The sequence below is a fragment of the Peromyscus eremicus genome, chromosome 11 (assembly GCF_949786415.1).
Source record: "Peromyscus eremicus chromosome 11, PerEre_H2_v1, whole genome shotgun sequence".
In the NCBI taxonomy this organism is placed as follows: Eukaryota; Metazoa; Chordata; class Mammalia; order Rodentia; family Cricetidae; genus Peromyscus; species Peromyscus eremicus.
Window position 1 is genome coordinate 48,738,865 of NC_081427.1, and position 19,623 is coordinate 48,758,487.

General features: G+C 43.2%; 2 protein-coding genes across 2 annotated transcripts in view; one reads left to right on the forward strand and one right to left on the reverse strand.

The window, feature by feature from the left end:
• Positions 1–8,019, reverse strand: part of Sgtb (small glutamine rich tetratricopeptide repeat co-chaperone beta) — a 40,554-nt gene extending 32,535 nt beyond the window's left edge. Inside the window, exons 1-2 of the mRNA XM_059276194.1 lie at positions 7,818–8,019; positions 6,635–6,754 (exon numbers count right to left, since the gene is read on the reverse strand). Coding sequence (XP_059132177.1) covers positions 6,635–6,734 — 100 coding nt within the window. The 5' untranslated portion in view covers positions 6,735–6,754; positions 7,818–8,019. The remainder of the gene's footprint in view (positions 1–6,634; positions 6,755–7,817) is intronic.
• Positions 8,020–8,226: 207 nt separating this feature from the next.
• The window catches only part of Nln (neurolysin), a 98,592-nt gene continuing 87,195 nt past the window's right edge, over positions 8,227–19,623 (forward strand). The window contains exon 1 of the mRNA XM_059276460.1: positions 8,227–8,415. Coding sequence (XP_059132443.1) covers positions 8,375–8,415 — 41 coding nt within the window. The 5' untranslated portion in view covers positions 8,227–8,374. The remainder of the gene's footprint in view (positions 8,416–19,623) is intronic.

The window sequence follows — 19,623 nt, forward strand, 5'->3', positions numbered from 1 at the left end:
CATAATACCTGGCCCAAAGCAGGCACTAAATATTAATCCTGGCATAGTAACACAAAAATAGGTCTGTTTTAAAATATTCGTTCATGTATGCAAATTTATTATGTGCCTACTACGTGTAAAGTTCTGTTCCAAGGTGTTAGAGGAGCAGCAATAAACATAACAGGAAAAACAAATCACTGTCCATATCCTAAAGCAAAATATACAGCATGCTAAATGATGGCAGTTGCCTCATCTATTTTTGGTGGAGGACAAAATAACTGGTTGGTACAGCGAGGGTACAAGGTACAGACTGATGCAAAGACACGATGGGAGATTATGTAAGAATCAAAGACTTAACAGATCACAAGGCAGCTTCAATGACATTTTTCAAGAGTGGGACTCTGCAACTGGCAAATGGAGGGTTTTCAAGGATTTAGCGAAGGACGGTGACTGTCTGTGTTTAGAACTGAAAGACTGGTAAGAATGCTGAGAACAGGCTAGACAGAGACAGGAAATCAGGTGGGCTCCCACTCAAATGATACACACGATTGAGCAGCCCAGGGCAGAAGCAGTGAAGAGACATATTTTGTCCCCCTTGCAAGAACCCTTGGAGGGGACAAAACTGGTTCTTATTCGATTGTGCTCCAGCTGAAGAAACCAAGCACATGGTCAAAACAGTCACTGCCCTTCCGACGGGATAGACTCATGCACAGTTTACAGGACTTTTAAAAGATACTTTGTTTTAATTGTGGTCTTGAGGAAAGTATCCCTGTCATAAAATAAATACCATTACTTTCAGCAGCCACAGAAAAAAAATTCTTAGAAAGGGCCTGAATAAAGCACCGAGTTCTAAGCAATAAGAAGTACAAGTATCTTTTAGGGAGAAAAATAACCTATTCACTTATACTTTCTTCTTTCCATTTCTGTGTTTTGATATTTTGGCCTCCTCAGTAGCTAGAACTACAAGAATGTGGCTTTCTCCTTTTCTATTTCTCCCACGCAGATGAAGCTGCATTTAAAATATTAGACTGCAAACAGATTTGCTCTTGGTGCCATGACACATACTTAAAATATTAAAAATGTATGCATACGTATTTGTTTACCCTTGCACCCTCTATCCTGGTTCCAACTGTCATTCTTTACTGGGCCGTGTACTCTGTAGGGTTCTATTACTGGAAGGATCGCTCTATGTTAATTGCCCTGCCATGCATGTGTCTCATGTTAAACCATCTTTGATGACAGGGCCTATTATCTTATTTGTCTTTGACTTTAACAGAGCCTGGAAAGTAGCAGATGGTCAATATATGGAATCTGTTGGCTTCTTTGTCTACAGTAAAAATCATACTTTAATTTCCAAGGAAATTTAAAATGATCAGATCTAGGGCAGAGAACATTCCTCCTGCCTATCACCTGGCTACCAAAACCAAAACAGCAAAACCCAAACATAAGTTCACAAACACAAAAATAGATCAAGAGAACAAAAACAAGCCATTAACCACAAACCAGGCCATGCAACTTCAGAGCTAAACAGACAGGATAGATTCACTTCAGAAACATTCTGTGGGGAGGGGTTGCTGTATTCTGCCCAGGAGACTTAGAAACCAAGATAAAGATCAGGTAAGTACAAGCCCAAAAGTATGGAATTCAATTCAACAAATACATATGGAGCACATATCACATGTCAGGTTCCTTTCTAAATACCTGCTATACCAGTGAATCGAACAGAATGGAACCTTAACCTCTCGGAGCAGAGGATGAGAAGAGGGCTATAAATAAGAAACAAGGGTAAGGAGGACGGGGAGGCTGGGAGCTCAGCAGGAACGCAGACTGCAGATTTAATGTAGAGTTCAGGGCAGGCCTCCTTGAAAAAGAAATCCAGCAGACTCGGAGCAGACGAAAGTATTATCATTACAGAGGTACGGATGATGGGAGGCTATTCCAGGCCAAGGAAACAGCCAGAGCAAAAGCCTTTAGGCACAAGGATCTGGGGCCTCCCAGTAAGGAAACTAATTTGGCTGAAACCAAATGAAAAGCAGTAGGTGGACAATATGTCCAAATTATATAGATACTTTATAGAATGACTAAGTAACATAAGGAGTCCTGGCAAGATTCTGCATAAAGAGCAACAGAATCTGCCATAGTCTGAAGAGATGGACAAGTTTGGATCATCCAGGGAGCCAGAACTGGCGAAGAAAGGGGTTACCACAGTAGAACAAGCAATGAGCAGTTTCAACCAGGGGAGACACCAGCGGAAGTCGTAAAAGGTGGTTAGACTCAAATTTTTTTTATGGTTTTGTTTGGTTGGTTTTTGCAGTACTGGGGACTTGTGCACAGCAGGGCACACAAGGCAAGCAGTCTATTATGGAACTATATTCCCTAACTGCTGACTCAAGATGCATTTTGGAAGTACAGACTTTTAGTCCTGGTGTGATGGTGCACACCTTTAATTCCAGCACTCAGGATGCATAAGCAGGCAGATTTCTATGAGTTCGAAGCCAACCGAGTCCATATAGAGAGTTCTGGCCACAAACACACAATTGAGACCTTGAGAAAGAAAGAAGGACGGACTGACTTTTGAAGGCACAGACAAGAAGAAGATTTATTAACAGTTGGATATAGACTATGAGAAAGCAAGACCCTAGAATGATGCCTAAGTTTTTGGCCTAAGCAAAGGGAACTCTGGAGCTGCTCTCTCTGAGAGAGGGGAGTTGTGGAAAGAACAGATTTTAGGTGGGAGAACTGTGAGTTCGGTTTTGGCAATGTTAATTTTGAGATGCCTACTAGACTTGCAAGTAGAGATATGTGGTAGGAAGCTGGATATAGAAAGCTGGGTTTAGAAAAAAGGTCTGGACTGGGGTTACAGTTCTAAGAACTGTCAGCATATAAATTTTGGGTACCTCAGGCAAATAAGCTAAATACTCTCACCAAAGAAATGAGTGAAGACAGTGAGAAAAAAAAAAATCAAGCCGTCAGCTAGAGGCATGATGGGTCAGGAAAAAGGGAATCAGCAATGGTGAGAAAGAGCAAGAAATGAAGGGAGATGATAACCGAGGGATTAGGAGATGTTCTAGAAGACAAGTAAAATACATGAGAATGGGATGAAGGAAAAAATTAGTAAGTCAGATAAAGAATAAGAACTAACTGGGCAGTGGTGGCACACACCTATAATCCCAGCTCTTGGGAGGCAGAGGCAGGTGGATCTCCCTAAGTTCGAGGCCATCCTAGTCTACAGAGTGAGATCCAGGATAGCCATGGCGGGTACACAGAGAAACCCTGTCTCAAGAAAACAAACAAAGAAACAAAAAATATGAACTAACTGTTTAACTAAACACAGAAATCACTAATGCCCTTAATGAGAGTAAAATGGATGGAGATAAAGGATTAAAATTCTTAAAATTAAGAAATAGAAGAATTGGAGAAAGTAAGTATAGACAACTCTTTCAAACAGTCTTGTTACAAAGAAAAAACATTCAGACAAGAGGTACTGGGTACAATGACAAGAATATCCATTTTAAAATACTATTTTTATTTTATGTTTATGGGTGTTTTGGCTGTACGTATGAATGTCAGTACTACACATGTGCTCCTGGTGCTACCAGAGGCCAGAAGAAGGCACTGGATCCCCTGGGGCTAGACAGTTGTGAGCTACCATTTGGGTGCTGGGAATTTAGCTCAAGTCCTCTGGAAGAACAGCCAGTGCTCTAAATCACTGAGCCAACTCTCTATGCCCCCAAAATTATTTTCGCTTGTGTGTGTGTGTGTGTGTGTGTGTGTGTGTGTGTGTGTGTGTGTGTGTGTATTTGTGTACCGACTGTAAACAGAATGCCCTCAGAGACCAGAAGAGGGCTTCAGATCTCCCTGAAGCTAGGGCTATTGGTAACCACTCAGTATGGGCTGGGCACCTCACTCGGGTCCTCTAGAAGAACAGCAAGCACTCACCCACTGAACCATCTCTCCATCGCTATTCATTTTTCTTTTCTTGTTTTTGCTTTTGTTTTTAATGAGAGAGGAACTAATGGTACATTTATTATGATTGAATGAAAATGATCCAGTGGAGTGAAAATTTGATGATGTAGGACAAACAGAATCTATATCAAATCCTAGCAGATGAGATGGGATGGGACAAAATGTGCAAGAGAGAGATTTCCCTGAGAAAGAGATATAGCTATCCCACCTACGGTAATAGATGACAGGCAGGTAGGCAAAGCATGAGGGTATCGGCAGTGAGTGAATGTAAGGAGTGTGGAAGTTGGTAGATGTTGTTTTCTTCTTCTTCTTTTTTTTTTTTAAAAAATGGTAAAAGCTGAAATAGAAGTCTGGAGTTTCAGAAGATAAAAGAGATTATTAAAATGACCATCTAGGATAATAAAAAGGATGAACAAATGAATGAATGAGGAACAAATACCCTGGTCACCCAGCAGCACTAAAAGTCTGCTTAAGGTTTTCAGTCATGAATTAATAGTCAGTCAGCAAAATTGTACATTTTGCTCCATTAATGTATAGTCAAATGGATATGGACATTTCCTAACTCAGTAGTTAGAAAATTAAAATTAAGGTTTAGTTTTTCAAGGCAGGAGAAATTATACAAGAAAATATCATAATGATCCAGCACAGGATTTAAGACAAGTAAGACAGAGGTAGGGGAAACTGGAGGGGTGGTCAAGGGATTGTTGGGATATGGATACTAGAGGGAGTGTGCTAGAGACACAGACAGTAGAAGTCGGGAAGTAAAATGTTTTAGATAGAGATTGCTGGTGGAATAAAATTTGGGAATGATATGGTCTAGGAAAGGGGATCTGCAACTCATCACCTGACACTTTAGATCACGTAACTCCTTTGTGATCCAGGCCCTTCTTGGGCAGTGCCGAGGGCTTAGCACCATCTACAGCTTCTACCCATGAGAGGCCAGTAATACCAGCCTCCCCAAAGGTCGTGACCCTCAAAGATGTCTCCAGACTTTGCAAAATGACCCTCGATTCAGAAACACCGACCTAGCGTATAGCCAAGTGGTTGAAATCAGGGGAGGAGAGAAGCACAGGCAGCCCATGGAAGAGAACTGCAAGAATCACCCAGGAGTTTATCAGGATGGGAAAGAGCTAAGACGGGAGTGACAGTGTGCTGCAGGGACAACAATCAAAAGTGAAGCAGATGTCAGAGATGACAACAGTTAGGAGGAGTGGATGACATGATCTGGTGACGAACGTCAAAGCTGATGAAGCACAGCTCCACAACAGTGGTAAATGTGCTGGAACAACGAAGCCTCTCCCAAGGCATTTTTAAATGTCTCGAAGGTGGGCAGACACCTCCACATGACTTCATGTTCAATTAAATTAGACTCACAGAGTCAAAAATAGGGGTCAGTCACAAACAATTGGCACCATTGCCGACTCCATATATAACAAACAGCTGAAGGCACATATTTTTGGCTGAATGCCATTCTAAAAATAGGGCATAACATCTTGGTTTTTAAAATACTCCCGATTTTCTTTCTGCTTCATAAAAACACCATACTGCCTTAGATTAGAGAAGAAATATCTCTTATTACGTGACTGCCTTCCTCTGAGGCTACAGAACAATCACAACTGAGACTTTCCTTTGCTGGCCAAACTACGTTTATCCTCACACAGTCAGGGAGGACAAAAAGACCTTACTATTAGAGGGGCTAATTTGCAATGTCCTCCCACTGTGCCTCACCTGCTCCTCCCATTGCCACCTGCAAAGACATCATCAACTCACAGGACGATTTAGAACAAATGCCCAGCTTTGATTTACACCTACTTAAAGCATATCTACAATGAAAGTACACAGAATTAATAGATGAGTGCCCCTCTACTGGAGAAGCAGCCTGGCGATGGAAAATTCAAACCGTTCTGCTATTTCCTCAGCTCACCCCAATGTGCTCTCATTGCAACAATTAAGTCTTTGGACCACAAGGAAGCTAGGCTTTCTGAAGCCTATCTATCTGCATGCATCATTCCATCTTCTTACAGCTGTACTGAATTAAAACTTTATCATTCATAGACATGAAGCACCAAGATGGTATCAAGGAAATGCATGGTGCTTCTCCAGTCCTGCTCAGCTTTACAGATTACTGAAGCCAAGATTTAAAGCTCCCATAAAACAAGGGCAAAATCCTCTATTTCCCAAAGTATCATTTGCTAGAGCTCAGTGATGGTATAATTACTTAGATTTTTTTTTTTTTTTACATAGTGATATAGCAATGACTAAGGTATTTTCAAGTGTTCTTCTGAATGAGATCCTCTGCTTATTAGAAAAATGAGGGGAAAAAAATCTTTGAAGTATGAACTGGATTTAAACCTCAGCTTTGTTACATAGTAACTGTTCTGTTGCTGAAATCATGTGATCTCCTTTCCTCATCTGTGAAGTGAGAACAATGTTAACTTAGTCCCCCCACCAAGAACAACTTCCCTAGAATATGAATGACATACTTCTGACAATAATTTTTCAGTAAATAAACAATAGTTGTATTTTTTATTAGTTAAAACAAATCTCAGAAAATGGAAATAACACATCTAGTTAAGGCTCTCAAGAAAATATTCTGATTTTGTTATTAAAAATCATGAACTTGGGGTTATAGCTATTTTAACCTTTCTTCATAATTATGATACGAACACAAAGAACAGGAGGTACCTACCTTCCAAACTTTCTTGTTCATCAGAAGTATATGCATCCATCTGACTTTGTTCCCGCAAGAAACGAATAACTGCATAAACCAGAGGCTTGACGGATGACATTTTAGAAGTTTGGCTACCTCCTTGATGAAAAAAGAAGAAAATATCAGTGGTTATACACCATGTTAAAAGCAATAAAAATAAAAATATCCATTACCTTGATCTCTTCTCTCTTTAAAGCGTCAAGAAAGCACATGTTGTTACAGTACATTCCACATGTTCATTCAAACCCAGCACTATTAAACTGGGTTAAAGCTTGCCTCAGTGAAAAGACGTGTTTTCAAAACATGTGTAGCAAACTCACTCTGTCTTAACAATGTATATGATACAGATACAAGAAAGACACAGGGAGAATCACCCTTGAAAGGCCTCACTTTGAATTGAGGGAGATTTAGTACTGCTGACTCAGAAGGCAGCCACAATGAGCATCTTCCTTTATTCCAAGAGGTGTTTTTTTTTTAAATGTATTAATAATTTACACTCCACTACTTTTGTAGGTTGAGTTACTTGCTGATGACAAGGCTCTGTGGAAAGGCTGTTCAACCACTGAGTACTACTGTTAATAAACGGCGTTTCTATTTAATCAACACACGGCTCAGAAATCACCGTCTGAACGGAGGGATACTACGAACCGACCTGCCCTGCCTGCAGTAGCTGTGCTCTCGTGGACAAGCCGGAAGCTCCTGGCCGCGTTCATTCACATGGAATACTATGCATCCAAACAGTGGCGCAGGGCCAGGCGGCATTAATGGCTTATTTCCACTAAATCGTATCAGCAATCTGCTCCCCGGGATCCCTAATTCACAGCCAGGGTGTGGTACTCGCCGCTAGGATGTTTATTGGCTTTGTACTTCTTTTGAAGCCTAAAGCCGAGCCCAGTCTCTAGGCCAGAGAGGTTATTACACATACTGACTAAGGCCCCGGGGGCAGAAGGGGGAAAGAGAATGGGGAGCTGAGGGGTGCTGTCCAACCTCCTCCAAGCTTCCCCTCCTACATCTCCAATCACATCCACCTCCCACTCCATGGTTCCCTCCCCGCTGCACCCCGGCTTTGCCTCAGCCCAGACCGGGTTTGCACGGGGTGCGCGGTGCAGGCCTCCATCTGGAGCTGCGGGAGACGCACCCTTTCCAGACAGAAGCCCCTTACCAGGCAAGAGGACACGAGACGACGGCTAGGGCCCCGGGGGCGTCGGGAAGCTTGTCCGCCTGCCCCCGCGGTCCTCGAGGCTTGAGCGGCGCTCTGGATCGCAGAGCTGGCCGCGTCTCCCAAACTTCCCCGGTTCCCACAGCGCCGCCGCCCCCTCAGCCCACCCGGCTGCTCGCTAGGCTCTCTCGGACGCTGGGTCTTGCTGGATCCGCCCCTGGGGCGGAGCTAGGGCACCGAGTGGGTGGGGGTGGGGGCGGGACAGGGAGAGAGGCGGGGCGATGGGAGAGGGGCGGGGCGAGGGGTGGGACAGGGCGGAGCCGCTCCGGGGGCGGAGCCGGATGCGGGGCGGGGCGGGCCGAGGGGCGGGGCCGCGGGCGCAAGCGTGGGGCTGCAGCACGTGGGAGGGCGCTGGCAGGGCTGGCCGCCGCGTTCTTGAGCTCTGGTCTCCGCAGCAAGGCCCACTCCCGGCTCCCGGGCCCGGAGACTCCACCGCCCGCCTGCCGCACCCACAGGTCGGAGGACCACGCGCCCGCTGCTGCCGGCCTCCCGGCGTGCCCATGATCACCCTGTGCCTTTCGGCTGTGCGAGGCCTCCACAGGTACTCCGGTGGGCGGGTTAACCTTGACCGTGGGCAGGGTGGGGTCGTCTGTCCGCGAATGCCGTGGGGCCTGGTGCAGCCCTCCTGAATCCCCTGCGATGCTCCTGGGACTGCCCCTTCCCTCTGCCTGCTTGGAGGACTCCGGAGGGACACCTGGCGCAGCAACCTGGGGCCACCTTTCCCTCCCCGCTTCCCTCTGGAGGCTATCCTTTCCCTTTGTTTGGGATTGCCTCAGCCGCAGTCCGTAAGAATAGTGGTTCACAAACCCAACCCAAAATGAATACCAAAAGAAAGACCGACGTTCCCTTCAGAACTGCAGACCTGATATAGCAAGTGCCACAGCTGTGGGCTCGGGAATAAAGCATTTTCATATGCACCTCATGCACATGTTAGCGTATCGGGCGTTTAATGTACACCCGGGACCGTTTTGATTTTGATAGTTATTTCCATCCTTGCTTTCTAACTTCATTTTTATTTTCTTCCTTCGCATAAAACATTCGGCCTCTTACCCTGGCAAATGGACTTGGCCCAGAATTGTTGCTTGTCCACAGTTTGGGGCAGCCTAGGCTGATGCTTTGAATTGCTTCCTAGCGCCGCTCTAACCACACCCCTCTGCTACAGACCAGTAGCAAAATGGTGAGGGAATTAAATTCTTTGCACGGATATACCGGCTTTCGGGAAACAATGCTGCCACTTCCCCCCGTTGCCAAATCTGCCCTACACTGAAATTTCAAGCGAGACTTCATCAGGGAAAAAAGAACTTTGTGGTTTTTGTAGATGTGCACAAAACTACTTTGAACCGTCAGCATTTCTGCTTTTCATAGTTTTCTATTGTGCCTTGCCACTCATCTGCGTGGATCTTTGTGTTCCTTAGTCCTTGCAGTTCTTGTGCACTCAGGGGACAATAGTGATTCTGAAGAGTTCTTGTCATGACTGTGACCATTATTTGGGCTGGATTTGTTGTTGTAGTTGTAGTTTTTTTGGTCTCCTTGGCTGTTACTGGTATTGCTGTCAAATGAAGCTGTACCTAGAAATGGAGGTCTTCACTTAGAAAGCAAGAAGAGAGAATAAATTTCCATTATAAGGCAAGTAGCTCTCTTCTCTAACTTTTTAATTATCGGGACCCCTTTACCTTTCAAAAATTGCTGGAAACCTAGGAACATTAGTTTCGATTTATATCGGTCCATAGTTAACCATATAATATTAAAAGTGGAACAGTTTTAGAGGATTAGTGTGTTTATCAAATAGTAATAAATACATTACATGCATATCTATCAGTGGATGCTGGAGTGACTTAATACAAAATAGCTTGTTTCCTACATAAACCTCTACATTTAATCTGTTTCTCTATTTTATTTTGATTTAAGAAGAAAAATCTTGCGTCATGTTCATATGTAGTTAGAAAGAGAATATTTTAATAGCTTCCTAAGGTAGCCATGGGCAGTCTTTGATATCACACCAAAGTTGGACAGATGGTGGTTTTTACAGGATGGGTTGCAGAGTGGAATTGGAAGTGTGTACCACTGTGCTCTTCTTACTCTGCTACATTGAAATCCATTTGGTGTATCTTACATTTTAAATGGAGAGTGTACTCCGGCTAATTTTGTAACATCAATCACAGTTCATTTGGAAATTAGTGGCTGTGTTATGTAGTTCTTCTGATGCTGACATACTTTGTTATATACTATCCAATGATCACATTCCTCTGTAGCATGAATCTTAAAAGTTCTTATTAATAGAATCAAACCCCGGGGCCAGTTATTGGGGTGAAATGCTGGAAGATCAGAGAGACATAACAAGCCACAGCTAACCTCACCTGGCCAGCTTCTCAGCTGGTCTTGTTTCCTCAGACTGGAAGCTTCTGTGTCCTCATCCCAATGGCTCTCACCTGAACTGTGCTGCTAGAAAGCCTGAAAGCTTACCTAGCCAAATGCTTAACCAGCCAAATGCTTCTAGTTTCTGGTCCTCACGCCTTATATACCTTTCTGCTTTCTACCACCACTCCCTGGGATTAAAGGTTCATTTTCTGAGGTTAAAGGCATGAGTCACCATGCTTGGCTGTATCCTTGAACACATGGATTTCTTACTCTGGAATGCTAGGATTAAAGGCGTGTGCTACCACTGCCTGTCCTCTATGTTTAATATTGTGGCTGCTCTGTCTCTGACCCCAGATAAGTTTATTAGCATGCACAATATTTGGGGGAATACAATACCACATTCTTCAATGTTATCATCTACTTTATTAGAAGTCTTCAGATATTCACTGTAGCAGATAGGATTCTCCAAAATATTTATTTATTTTATGTGTATGGTGCTCTATCTTCTGCATGTACACTTGCATGCCAGAAGAGGGCATCAGATCCTTTTGTAGATGGCTATGAGCCACCATGTGGTTGCTGGGAATTGAACTCAGGACCTCTTGAAGAAATGCTGATGCTCTTAACCACTAAGCCATCTCTCCAGCCCGAAAGCTGGAATTTTATTAGAGATCTATATTCTCATATTTTTTCTTGAAGTGACAGTCTCACTTTAATACATTTCTGGGGATTTTTCTTTTTTTATCTGAGACAGGGTCTTGCTATATAAAGTCTATGCTGGCCTTGAGTTCATGTTCCTCTTGTCTCAGCTTCCCAGTTGCTGAGATGACAAGCACGAGCCATCTCACACACCTCCTAGTATTCTGTCAAATATTTAAGTCAAAATAACGTGGAATTTTTGTTTGAGTGCTGGGCATTGAACCCAGAGCCTCACACTGACTGGGCAAGCAGAATCATTCTGATTTGTTTGTCATTAAAAATAATATACACACACACACATACACACACACACACCTCCAAGTGATGGTGGCATTCAGGAGGCAGAAGCAGGCGAATCTCGAGCTCAAGGCCAGCCTGGTCTACAAAGTAAGTTCCAGGACAGCCAGAGCTGTTACACAGAGAAACCCTGTCTTGAAAAACCAAAAAAAAAAAAATTTTTTTTTAAATAGTATTATAATCAGGCATAGTAGCACATTTCTGTAATCTGAGCATTGGAGACCAGTCAATAGGATCAAGAGTTGAAGGCCAGCCCAGGGTACATTGCAAGACCCAGTTGCAAAAAATTTGACTTAATTTCTAAAAAAAATTAAAGGATATTCCATGAAAAGAAAGGGAGGGGAAAAGAAGATATTTTGACTCACAGTTCATTCACCTTCACAAATGCTTTGATTTGAGCAGCCAGTTCCTCTGAAACACCATTGTACTTGGGTGTTCAGAAGTACTGTATGTGTGCCTGGCCATATGTATACACTGAAGGGTTGAAAGTTTAAAATAAACAATATTTGTAGGCAGAGTTTCTCTGTGTCCCGGCAGTGGTTCCCAAATAATCACACAGAGACTTATTATTAATTTTAAATGATTGGCTGATAGCTTAGGCTTGTCTCCAGCTAGCCCTTACAACTTAAATTAACTCATTTCTTTTTTCCTTTTTCTTTCTTTTTTTTTTTTTTTTTTTGTTTTGTTTTTGTTTTTTTTGAGACAGGATTTCTCTGTGTAGCTTTGGAGCCTGTCCTGGAGCTCACTCTGTAGCCCAGGCTGGCCTCCCATTTCACAGAGTTCCACCTGCCTCTGCTTCCTGAGTGCTGGGATTGAAGGCGTGCGCCGCCACCACCATTAATAGAAATTAACCCATTTCTATTAATCTCTGTGCTATTCTGAGGTTCATTTACCTCATCTATGAACTTCCCGTGTTGCTTCTTTTGCATCTGGCTTGAGACTCCTCAGACTCCCACCCTTCTTCCCAGCATTCTCTCTGCCCCCGGAAATCCTGCCTAGCTATCGACCAGTCCTCTTTATAAAAACAATGAGAGCAACACATTTTCAGTGTACAGAAGGATTATTCCACAGCAAATATTTAGTACCTCAGCAAGAATATCCTGCAGTGCAACTGGCATTTCTTTTTAACGTGTGTGGCCTTGAGTTTGTCTACCAATGGTAGTGATAGTTTTGAGGGCAAAGATGGCAACAGTTTATCTACCATTGCTTTTCATCATCACTGCAAATGTCTGTATGGCAAAATCAATGTGCTTCAGAATCTTCCTGATTCTTAACCTCATGCTCTCCCTGCCCTGGTCAACCCTCAATCCTGTGACCTTAACATGTGCACTCTTAAGTGTGGAGAACGGCTATGTATTGTATCCAGATGCTTCATTCATGTGTAGAAAGAAAGAAAGAAATAGGTAAAATGCCATAAAATTGTTATCTTGTTAGAAGCTAGTAATATGCCAGTATGGTGGTACATGTCTGTTATCTCAGCGTGTGATAGACTGAGGCAGGAAGATTGTGAGTTCAAGGCTATCCTGGGTCTCAGAGTGAGACCCTGCCTCAAAAGAAGAGGCAGGGATTTGGGGGGGGACTATTAGTAATCTACTTAGATTTTTTTTTTTTTTTTTTTTTTTGGTTTTTCGAGACAGGGTTTCTCTGTGTAGCTTTGTGCCTCTCCTGGAACTCACTTGGTAGCCCAGGCTGGCCTCGAACTCACAGAGATCCGCCTGGCTCTGCCTCCCGAGTGCTGGGATTAAAGGTGTGCGCCACCACCGCCCGGCTTTAGATTTTTATTTGATTGAGTTAGGTTTTCCTGTTGGCAGAGCAGCTATATGCTGTTCCTACGACAGCTTGGCAGGCTGGTTGAGTATGAGTTCTATTCCTTGGGAATAAACAGGCCAGGACCCTGAAGATTAGATTGTAGATTGTAGTTGCTGTTAATCAAGCACGTACTTCTGTCCACTGTATCACATCTCCTATCTTTGATATTTATTTATTTATTTATTTATTTATTTTGAGACTGAGTCTCACTATGTAACTCAGTCTGGCCTTGAATTTACTCAGTAGCCCAGGATGGCCTGAAGCTTAGCCCTTAGCATTCTCCTATCTCTTCCTCTATTCCAGTGCTAGGAGTACATTTATGCACTACTGTGCCAATCTTTAATGTTCGTAATAATAAGTCTTTATTTCAAACCTTTATTTTCTTAGGGTAAGGTCTAAGAAATAGAATTTGTGAACCAAAGAACATACATCACTGTTAGGCCTGTGGTCCTTACTGCATTCTTTTCTAAAAATGTATAGACTGGGGACATGGCTAGAAGGTCAAGTGCTTGCCATGAGGCGCTGAGCTTGGTCCACAGCACTCATGTAAAAGCTAAGCTCAGGGAAGAGCAGCTGTAATGCCAGCACTGGGCAGGAGGGGGGGTTGCAGATGGAGGGAAACAGGTGGATCTCAGAGCTCCGTGGCCAGCCAGTCTAGCTGAATCAGTGAGTTTCAGTTTCACTGAGAGACCCTGCCTCAAAAACCACAGCAAAGAACAAGAGGTGTCCAACATTGGCTTTTGGCCTCCACAGCCACAGGAGTGCACATACAAACACATACACCTTTATATACCTCCCCCCCCAAAAAAAAAAAGTTATAACAAACCATTAGAACATATAAATGTGGTCTCTCTGCACTTTTACTAACATCTCAGCATTTAAGTATTTTTTTGTCCTTACCACTTTGGTAAGTGGAAGCTTCTCATCATAATTTGTATTTCCCAGTACTCGGGAGGCAGAGGCAGGCAGATCTCTGTGAGTTCAAGGCCAGCCTGGTCTACAGAGTGAGTTCCAGGAAAGGCGCAAAGCTACACAGAGAAACCCTGTCTCGAAAAACCAAAAAAAGAAAAAAATAATAATTTGCATTTCCTTATATTTCTTTTGTGAATTATTAGGTGAATATAATTTCTTGGCAAATTCAGGACTGTGGTATAGAAACAGACAAGGTAATTTGTTTTCTAGTATAAGAAGATTGTATAAAAAAATCTTAGCATCAAAATATAGTTATTCAGAAATTCAATAATTTTTTTTACATATCTGATTGTAATTAAATAAAATTGAGATTGTATCCCTAAGTCTAACACATATTAACCTCCACAATTTTAGGACAGCAGTGACAAGGGGAAAAAATTGTTCAATAAAGAAAGGATTTGAAGGTACAGTTATCAAAAAGCTAAACTTAGATTATTTGTCAAAAACATAAATAAAAAGAAGTTACAAATGGGGATTTTTGTTGTGATGTCTTTTCACTGCTGACCTTGGTCAAAAACTCTGTTACTTTTTCAAACTTACATATAATCTTTGGGTTCAAACAAACTTCTGTGGGAAGGACCACGTATATTAAAGATGCCACGAGCCAAGGAAATGAATGTGCATCTCGTGAAGGTTTCCATGCCAAGGTGTGTGTTGCAAAGGGCATCTAGACCTTGGGAGTCTGGATCCAGCATGCCTGAGTTTGTGTGCTGGCTCGGTCACCGGCCAGCACTGTGATCTCAGGCTAACATGCTTGTCTGTGACTGTTTCCCTCATTAGTAAATTGACAACTGACTAGATGCTGTCTTTAGACAGCAAACGTTTGAGGGGGTTATTAGGTTCCACAGTCTCCTGTATCTGAGAATACAGCAGTGAACAGAGCAGACAGAAATCTTATCTTGGGGGGATTTACCTTATATAAGGAGAAAAACAATTAAAGAAAATATGTAGCATATTAGATAGAAAAACCACATTTTCTATTTGTAGAGCAGAAAGGAGGGGTATTTGGTATTGATGGGCATGAAATTGTACATAATAAGCAGGTAAGGCCTAGACAGAAGGTGACAGTTGAGCAGTGATCCAAGAGAAACGGGATTGTGCTGTGGAAATACAAGGAAAATGAAAGAAACAACAATGTGGCTGCTGTGCTGGAGAAAGTGACTGAGCCCATTGTGACTAGGGTGGAGTTAATGTCAGGCTGTACGTGGGAGAGATGAGGAAAATATATTCATGTTTCAGATTCAGAGGTGATAAATATAAGGCCTTTTGGAAGTTACCGGCTAGATCCATCCATTCCTGTTGCCACAGTGGTGCTTTGTAACTGTCTTCCCAGGAACAACAATACGTGTTTGATATTGTGAACTAACCTTTGCAGTGGTTGGGCAGTTTTTCTGGTCTTGACTTGTTTGTACACCTACCTTGTGTGTTGAGTTGGCAGCTCTGCTTAGTCTCACGTGATCAGGGAGCTAAGATGGCTGCTGCGGGGATCTGTCTCTCATTGGGACGATCTCTCATCCAGCAGGGTTCCATGAGAGAGCTGCCATATGCCAGGCCTGTGTAATGGGGAAGTGAAACACTGTCAGCTCTGTCACATTCTGCCAGCTAAAGCAAGTCCTACCGCCAGAGCAGATTCAAGAAACAGGAAAAGGAGTCTCTCAGTCTCTTTCTCTTTCTCTCTTTCTCTCTCTCTCTCTCTCTCTCTCTCTCTCTCTCTCTCTCTCTCTCTCTCTCTCTCTCAGTCTCTCTCTCTGTGTTTTTTTCAAGACAGGGTTTCTCTGTGTACCCCTGGCTGTCCTGAAACTCACTCTGTAGACCAGGCTAGCCTCAAACTCACAGAGATCCACCTGCTTCTGCCTCACGATTGTTGGTATTAAAGGCGTGCTCCACCATTGCCTAGCTAGGGACTCTATCTCTTGATTGGAAAGGCAGCAAGCTCACATTGTAGGCGGCATGAATGTCTTAGTGTAGCAAAAATTAAGTCCATTTTTAGCAACAGTCCACCACATTGTCACATAACGAAATTTAATTGAATATTAGTTATTATTTTTATGTCTGTGAGTTGACTATTCTTTATTTTGGAAGCTTTTGAATTGGGACTATTGAGAGCCCCTGGTAAATACTTCAGTTTGGGTTTTTTTGTTTTTGTTTTTGTTTGTTGTTTACTTTGAAATTTGAGATTATTGCTTCATTTTCCATTTTTGCTTTTGATCTATAAAACTTTAAAATTTTGAATGGATTGGGTATAGTATTTTCCTTTATGATTTCTGTCTTTGGTCCCATACCTAGAAAGCTCTTCTCCACTCCAAGATAATAAATTCTTCGAATCATTTTCTACTCTTTAATATTTTTATCTTAAATTTCTTTGTTATTTTGTGTGTGTATATTGCATATGTCACATGGGGTGGTATACCCAAAGAGGACAGAAGAGAGTGTCAGATCCCCTAGAGCTAGAGTTACAGGAGGTTGTGAGCTGCCCAGGGTGAGTACTGAGACCTAAACTCCAGTCCTTGAGAAGATCAGCAAGTGCTCTTAACTGTTGAGCCATCTCTCTACCCCCTACTTTTTATCTTTTGTTTTATTCATTTACATCATGTATCTATCATAAGTGTCTTAGTTAGGGTGACTGTTGCTGTGATGAAATACCATGACCAAAGGAACCTGGGGAGGAAAGGATTTATTCGGCTTATGCTTCCACATCACAGCTCATCATCAAAGGAAGTCAGGAAGGAACTCAAGCAGGGCAGGAACCTGAAGGCAGGAGCTGATGCAGAGGCAGTGAAAGAGTGCTGCTTACTGGCTTGCTTCCCCATAGTCTGCTCAGCCTGCTTTCTTATAGAGCCCAGGACCACAGCCTGGCGTGGCACCATCCACAGTGGGCTAGGCCCTCCCACATCAATCACTAATTAAGAAAATGCCCCACAGACTTGCCTATGGCCCAGTTTTATGGAGGCATTTTCTCAAGTGAGGCTTCCTCTTCGCTGATGATTCTAGCTTGTGTCAAGTGGACATAAAACTGGCCACTGTAACTGAACCCTTGTCACCTTGACAAACACACACAACACTTTTCAATTAGAATCTTTCCTTTCTCATTTATGCCCAGGTAGCACATTAATATTATTATCACAATATAAAACATAAATAACTTCAAAAGACCCACAGTCCTTACAGATTCAAACACATTAAAAGTTCAGTCTCTTTAAAATATCCAATCTCTTTAAAAATTCAAAATCTCTCAACTGTGGGCTCCTGTATGCTTTGAGATACTTGATTACAATGTTCCACGTCTAGGATTCACCCACAATCTTCTGGGCTCCTCCGAAGGGCTTGGGTCACTTTTCTGGCTCTGCCCTCTGCGGCACACACAGCTTGTCTTCTAGGTCCAGGCAGGCTCCGCTCCACTGCTCTTGGCTGTCCTTGGTCATCCCATGGTACTGGCATCTACAAACTGCTGAGGTCCTTGGGGCAACTGGGCTGCACTTTCACCAGTAACCTCTCCTGGGCTCTCTTCACGGCGCCAAGCCTCAACTTCTCTGCATGACCCCTTCAGTCCTGGGCCTTGAACTGCTACTGAGGTGTTACTTTCACCATTGGCCTCTCCTGGCCTCTCCCAGTGCCAAGCTTCAGCTGCTCTCCATGACCCCTTCATGCCTTCAAAACTAAGCACCACCTGGGTGACACTTACATTACCAAGTTCAGCTGCCAATGCAAGGTGCAACCTTGACCACCTCTGGAACACAGCTTCTGTGTGCTGACTCCGAGGAAACACTTCCCAGAAGATTTCACCTCAATGATGCTGGTCTCCTCTTCATCACACCTCCTTCTTCAGCCCCAGCTGACCAGAACCACAGAGTCTAACTCAAAATAACAAATGGCTCCAATAGAGTGTTTCAACTTCCCTCTGAAACATCAGAAGCCAGGCCTTCATCTTCTACATTGCCCTCAACATTCTCATCCTCCAGGCTTCTACAGAACAGCCCACTGAGCTCTCAACACAGCAGTACCCCACTATCCTGGTACCAGCTTGTCTTAGTCAGGGTTTCTCTTGCTCCGATGAAACACCATGACTAAAGCAACTGGAGAAGGGTTTATTCAGCTTACACTTCCACATCACAGTTCATCATCACAGGAAGTCTAAAACCAGCCAGTGTAATACGAGTTGACTTTCTTTTGAAACGTGAGTCTCACTGTGTAGACTAGTCTGCTTTCAAATTTGCAGCAGTCATCCTGCCCTGGCCCCTGCCCCAGCCTACTGGGATTACAGGAGGATCCACCACAGCTGGCTTGAAGACTGGCATTTTAAGATTTCCAATCATTAATTAAAACCAAAGGAAGTCAATAAAGAATGTAAAGTAGGAAAGGCGCTTCAGCTCACAAAGTGATGCTTCTGACTTGCATAGAAGCTCCTGTCTCCCCACTCTGATTATCCCTTCCTCCCACTTGGCATTAAAAAGGGAACCCTGATCTTTCAGGTCACACTGAGCTGGTGATGGTTGTTTTGTTTATGTGTATGAATGTTTTGCCTCAGTGTACGTGCAGACGTGTGTACGGTGCCTGTGGAAGCCCAAAGAGGCCATTGGATACCATGGAACTGGCGTTACAGGTGGTAGTGAGCCTTCGTGTGGGTGCTGGGAATCAAACCAAGTCCTTTGGAAGATCAGCCATTGTTCTTAACCATTGAGCCATCTCTCCAGCCCCTGAGCTGGGTGGAGTATTTCTGATAGTTAATCCCGTTTGAAGGCAAGATGAAGAGGAACAATGTATTTGTTCTATATCATGGGCAGAGTTGCAGGGACTGAAATAGCCACAACTTTCTGGTAAATCCTGCTTTATTTTGTTTTTCAAGACAGGGTGCCACCACCACCCAACTGAATCCTGCTTTCTAAAAATGCATAATACCCATACTCCTAGGGCTGCATAGTTAGACTTTATTATAAACTTTATTTAGCAGTCTTTTAAATTCTCATAGGAGCCGGGTGGTGGTGGCACACACTTTTAATCCCAGCACTCAAAAGCAGAGGCAGGCGGATCTCTGTGAGTTCGAGGCCAGCCTGGTCTACAGATCGAGATGCAGGACAGGCACCAAAACTACACAGAGAAACCCTGTCTCGAAAAACAAAACAAAACAGAAATTCTCATAGGAATTCTTTGTAGTGCCTCATAGTCCTCTTTGTCAGGGTACAAAAAAGAGAAGCATCTGTTTGAAAAAGAAATACATGAATCATTAGGTTGTATTAATTGATTTAACAGCTCCTTTCCAAGGTCTCACAGTTGTAGTTGCTGTTTTAACTCTTTGGCTCTTTGCTCTTTTTGGGGGGCCCGCCATCCAGCTCCCAAATAAATACACGGTGACTTATTCTTACTTATTAATGCCTGGCCTTAGCTTGGCTTATTTCTAGCCAGCTTTTGTTAACTTAAATTATCCCATCTACCTTTTTCCTCTGGGCTTTTATCTTACTTTACTTCTTACTCCATGGCTTGCTGTGTAGCTGGGTGGCTGGCCCTTGGAGTCCTCCTCTCCTCCTTTTCTCACTCCTCAATCTTCTCTTCCCAGATTTCTCCTTTTTATTTTCTCTGCCTGCCAGCCCCCACTTATCCTTTCTCCTGCTTAGCTATT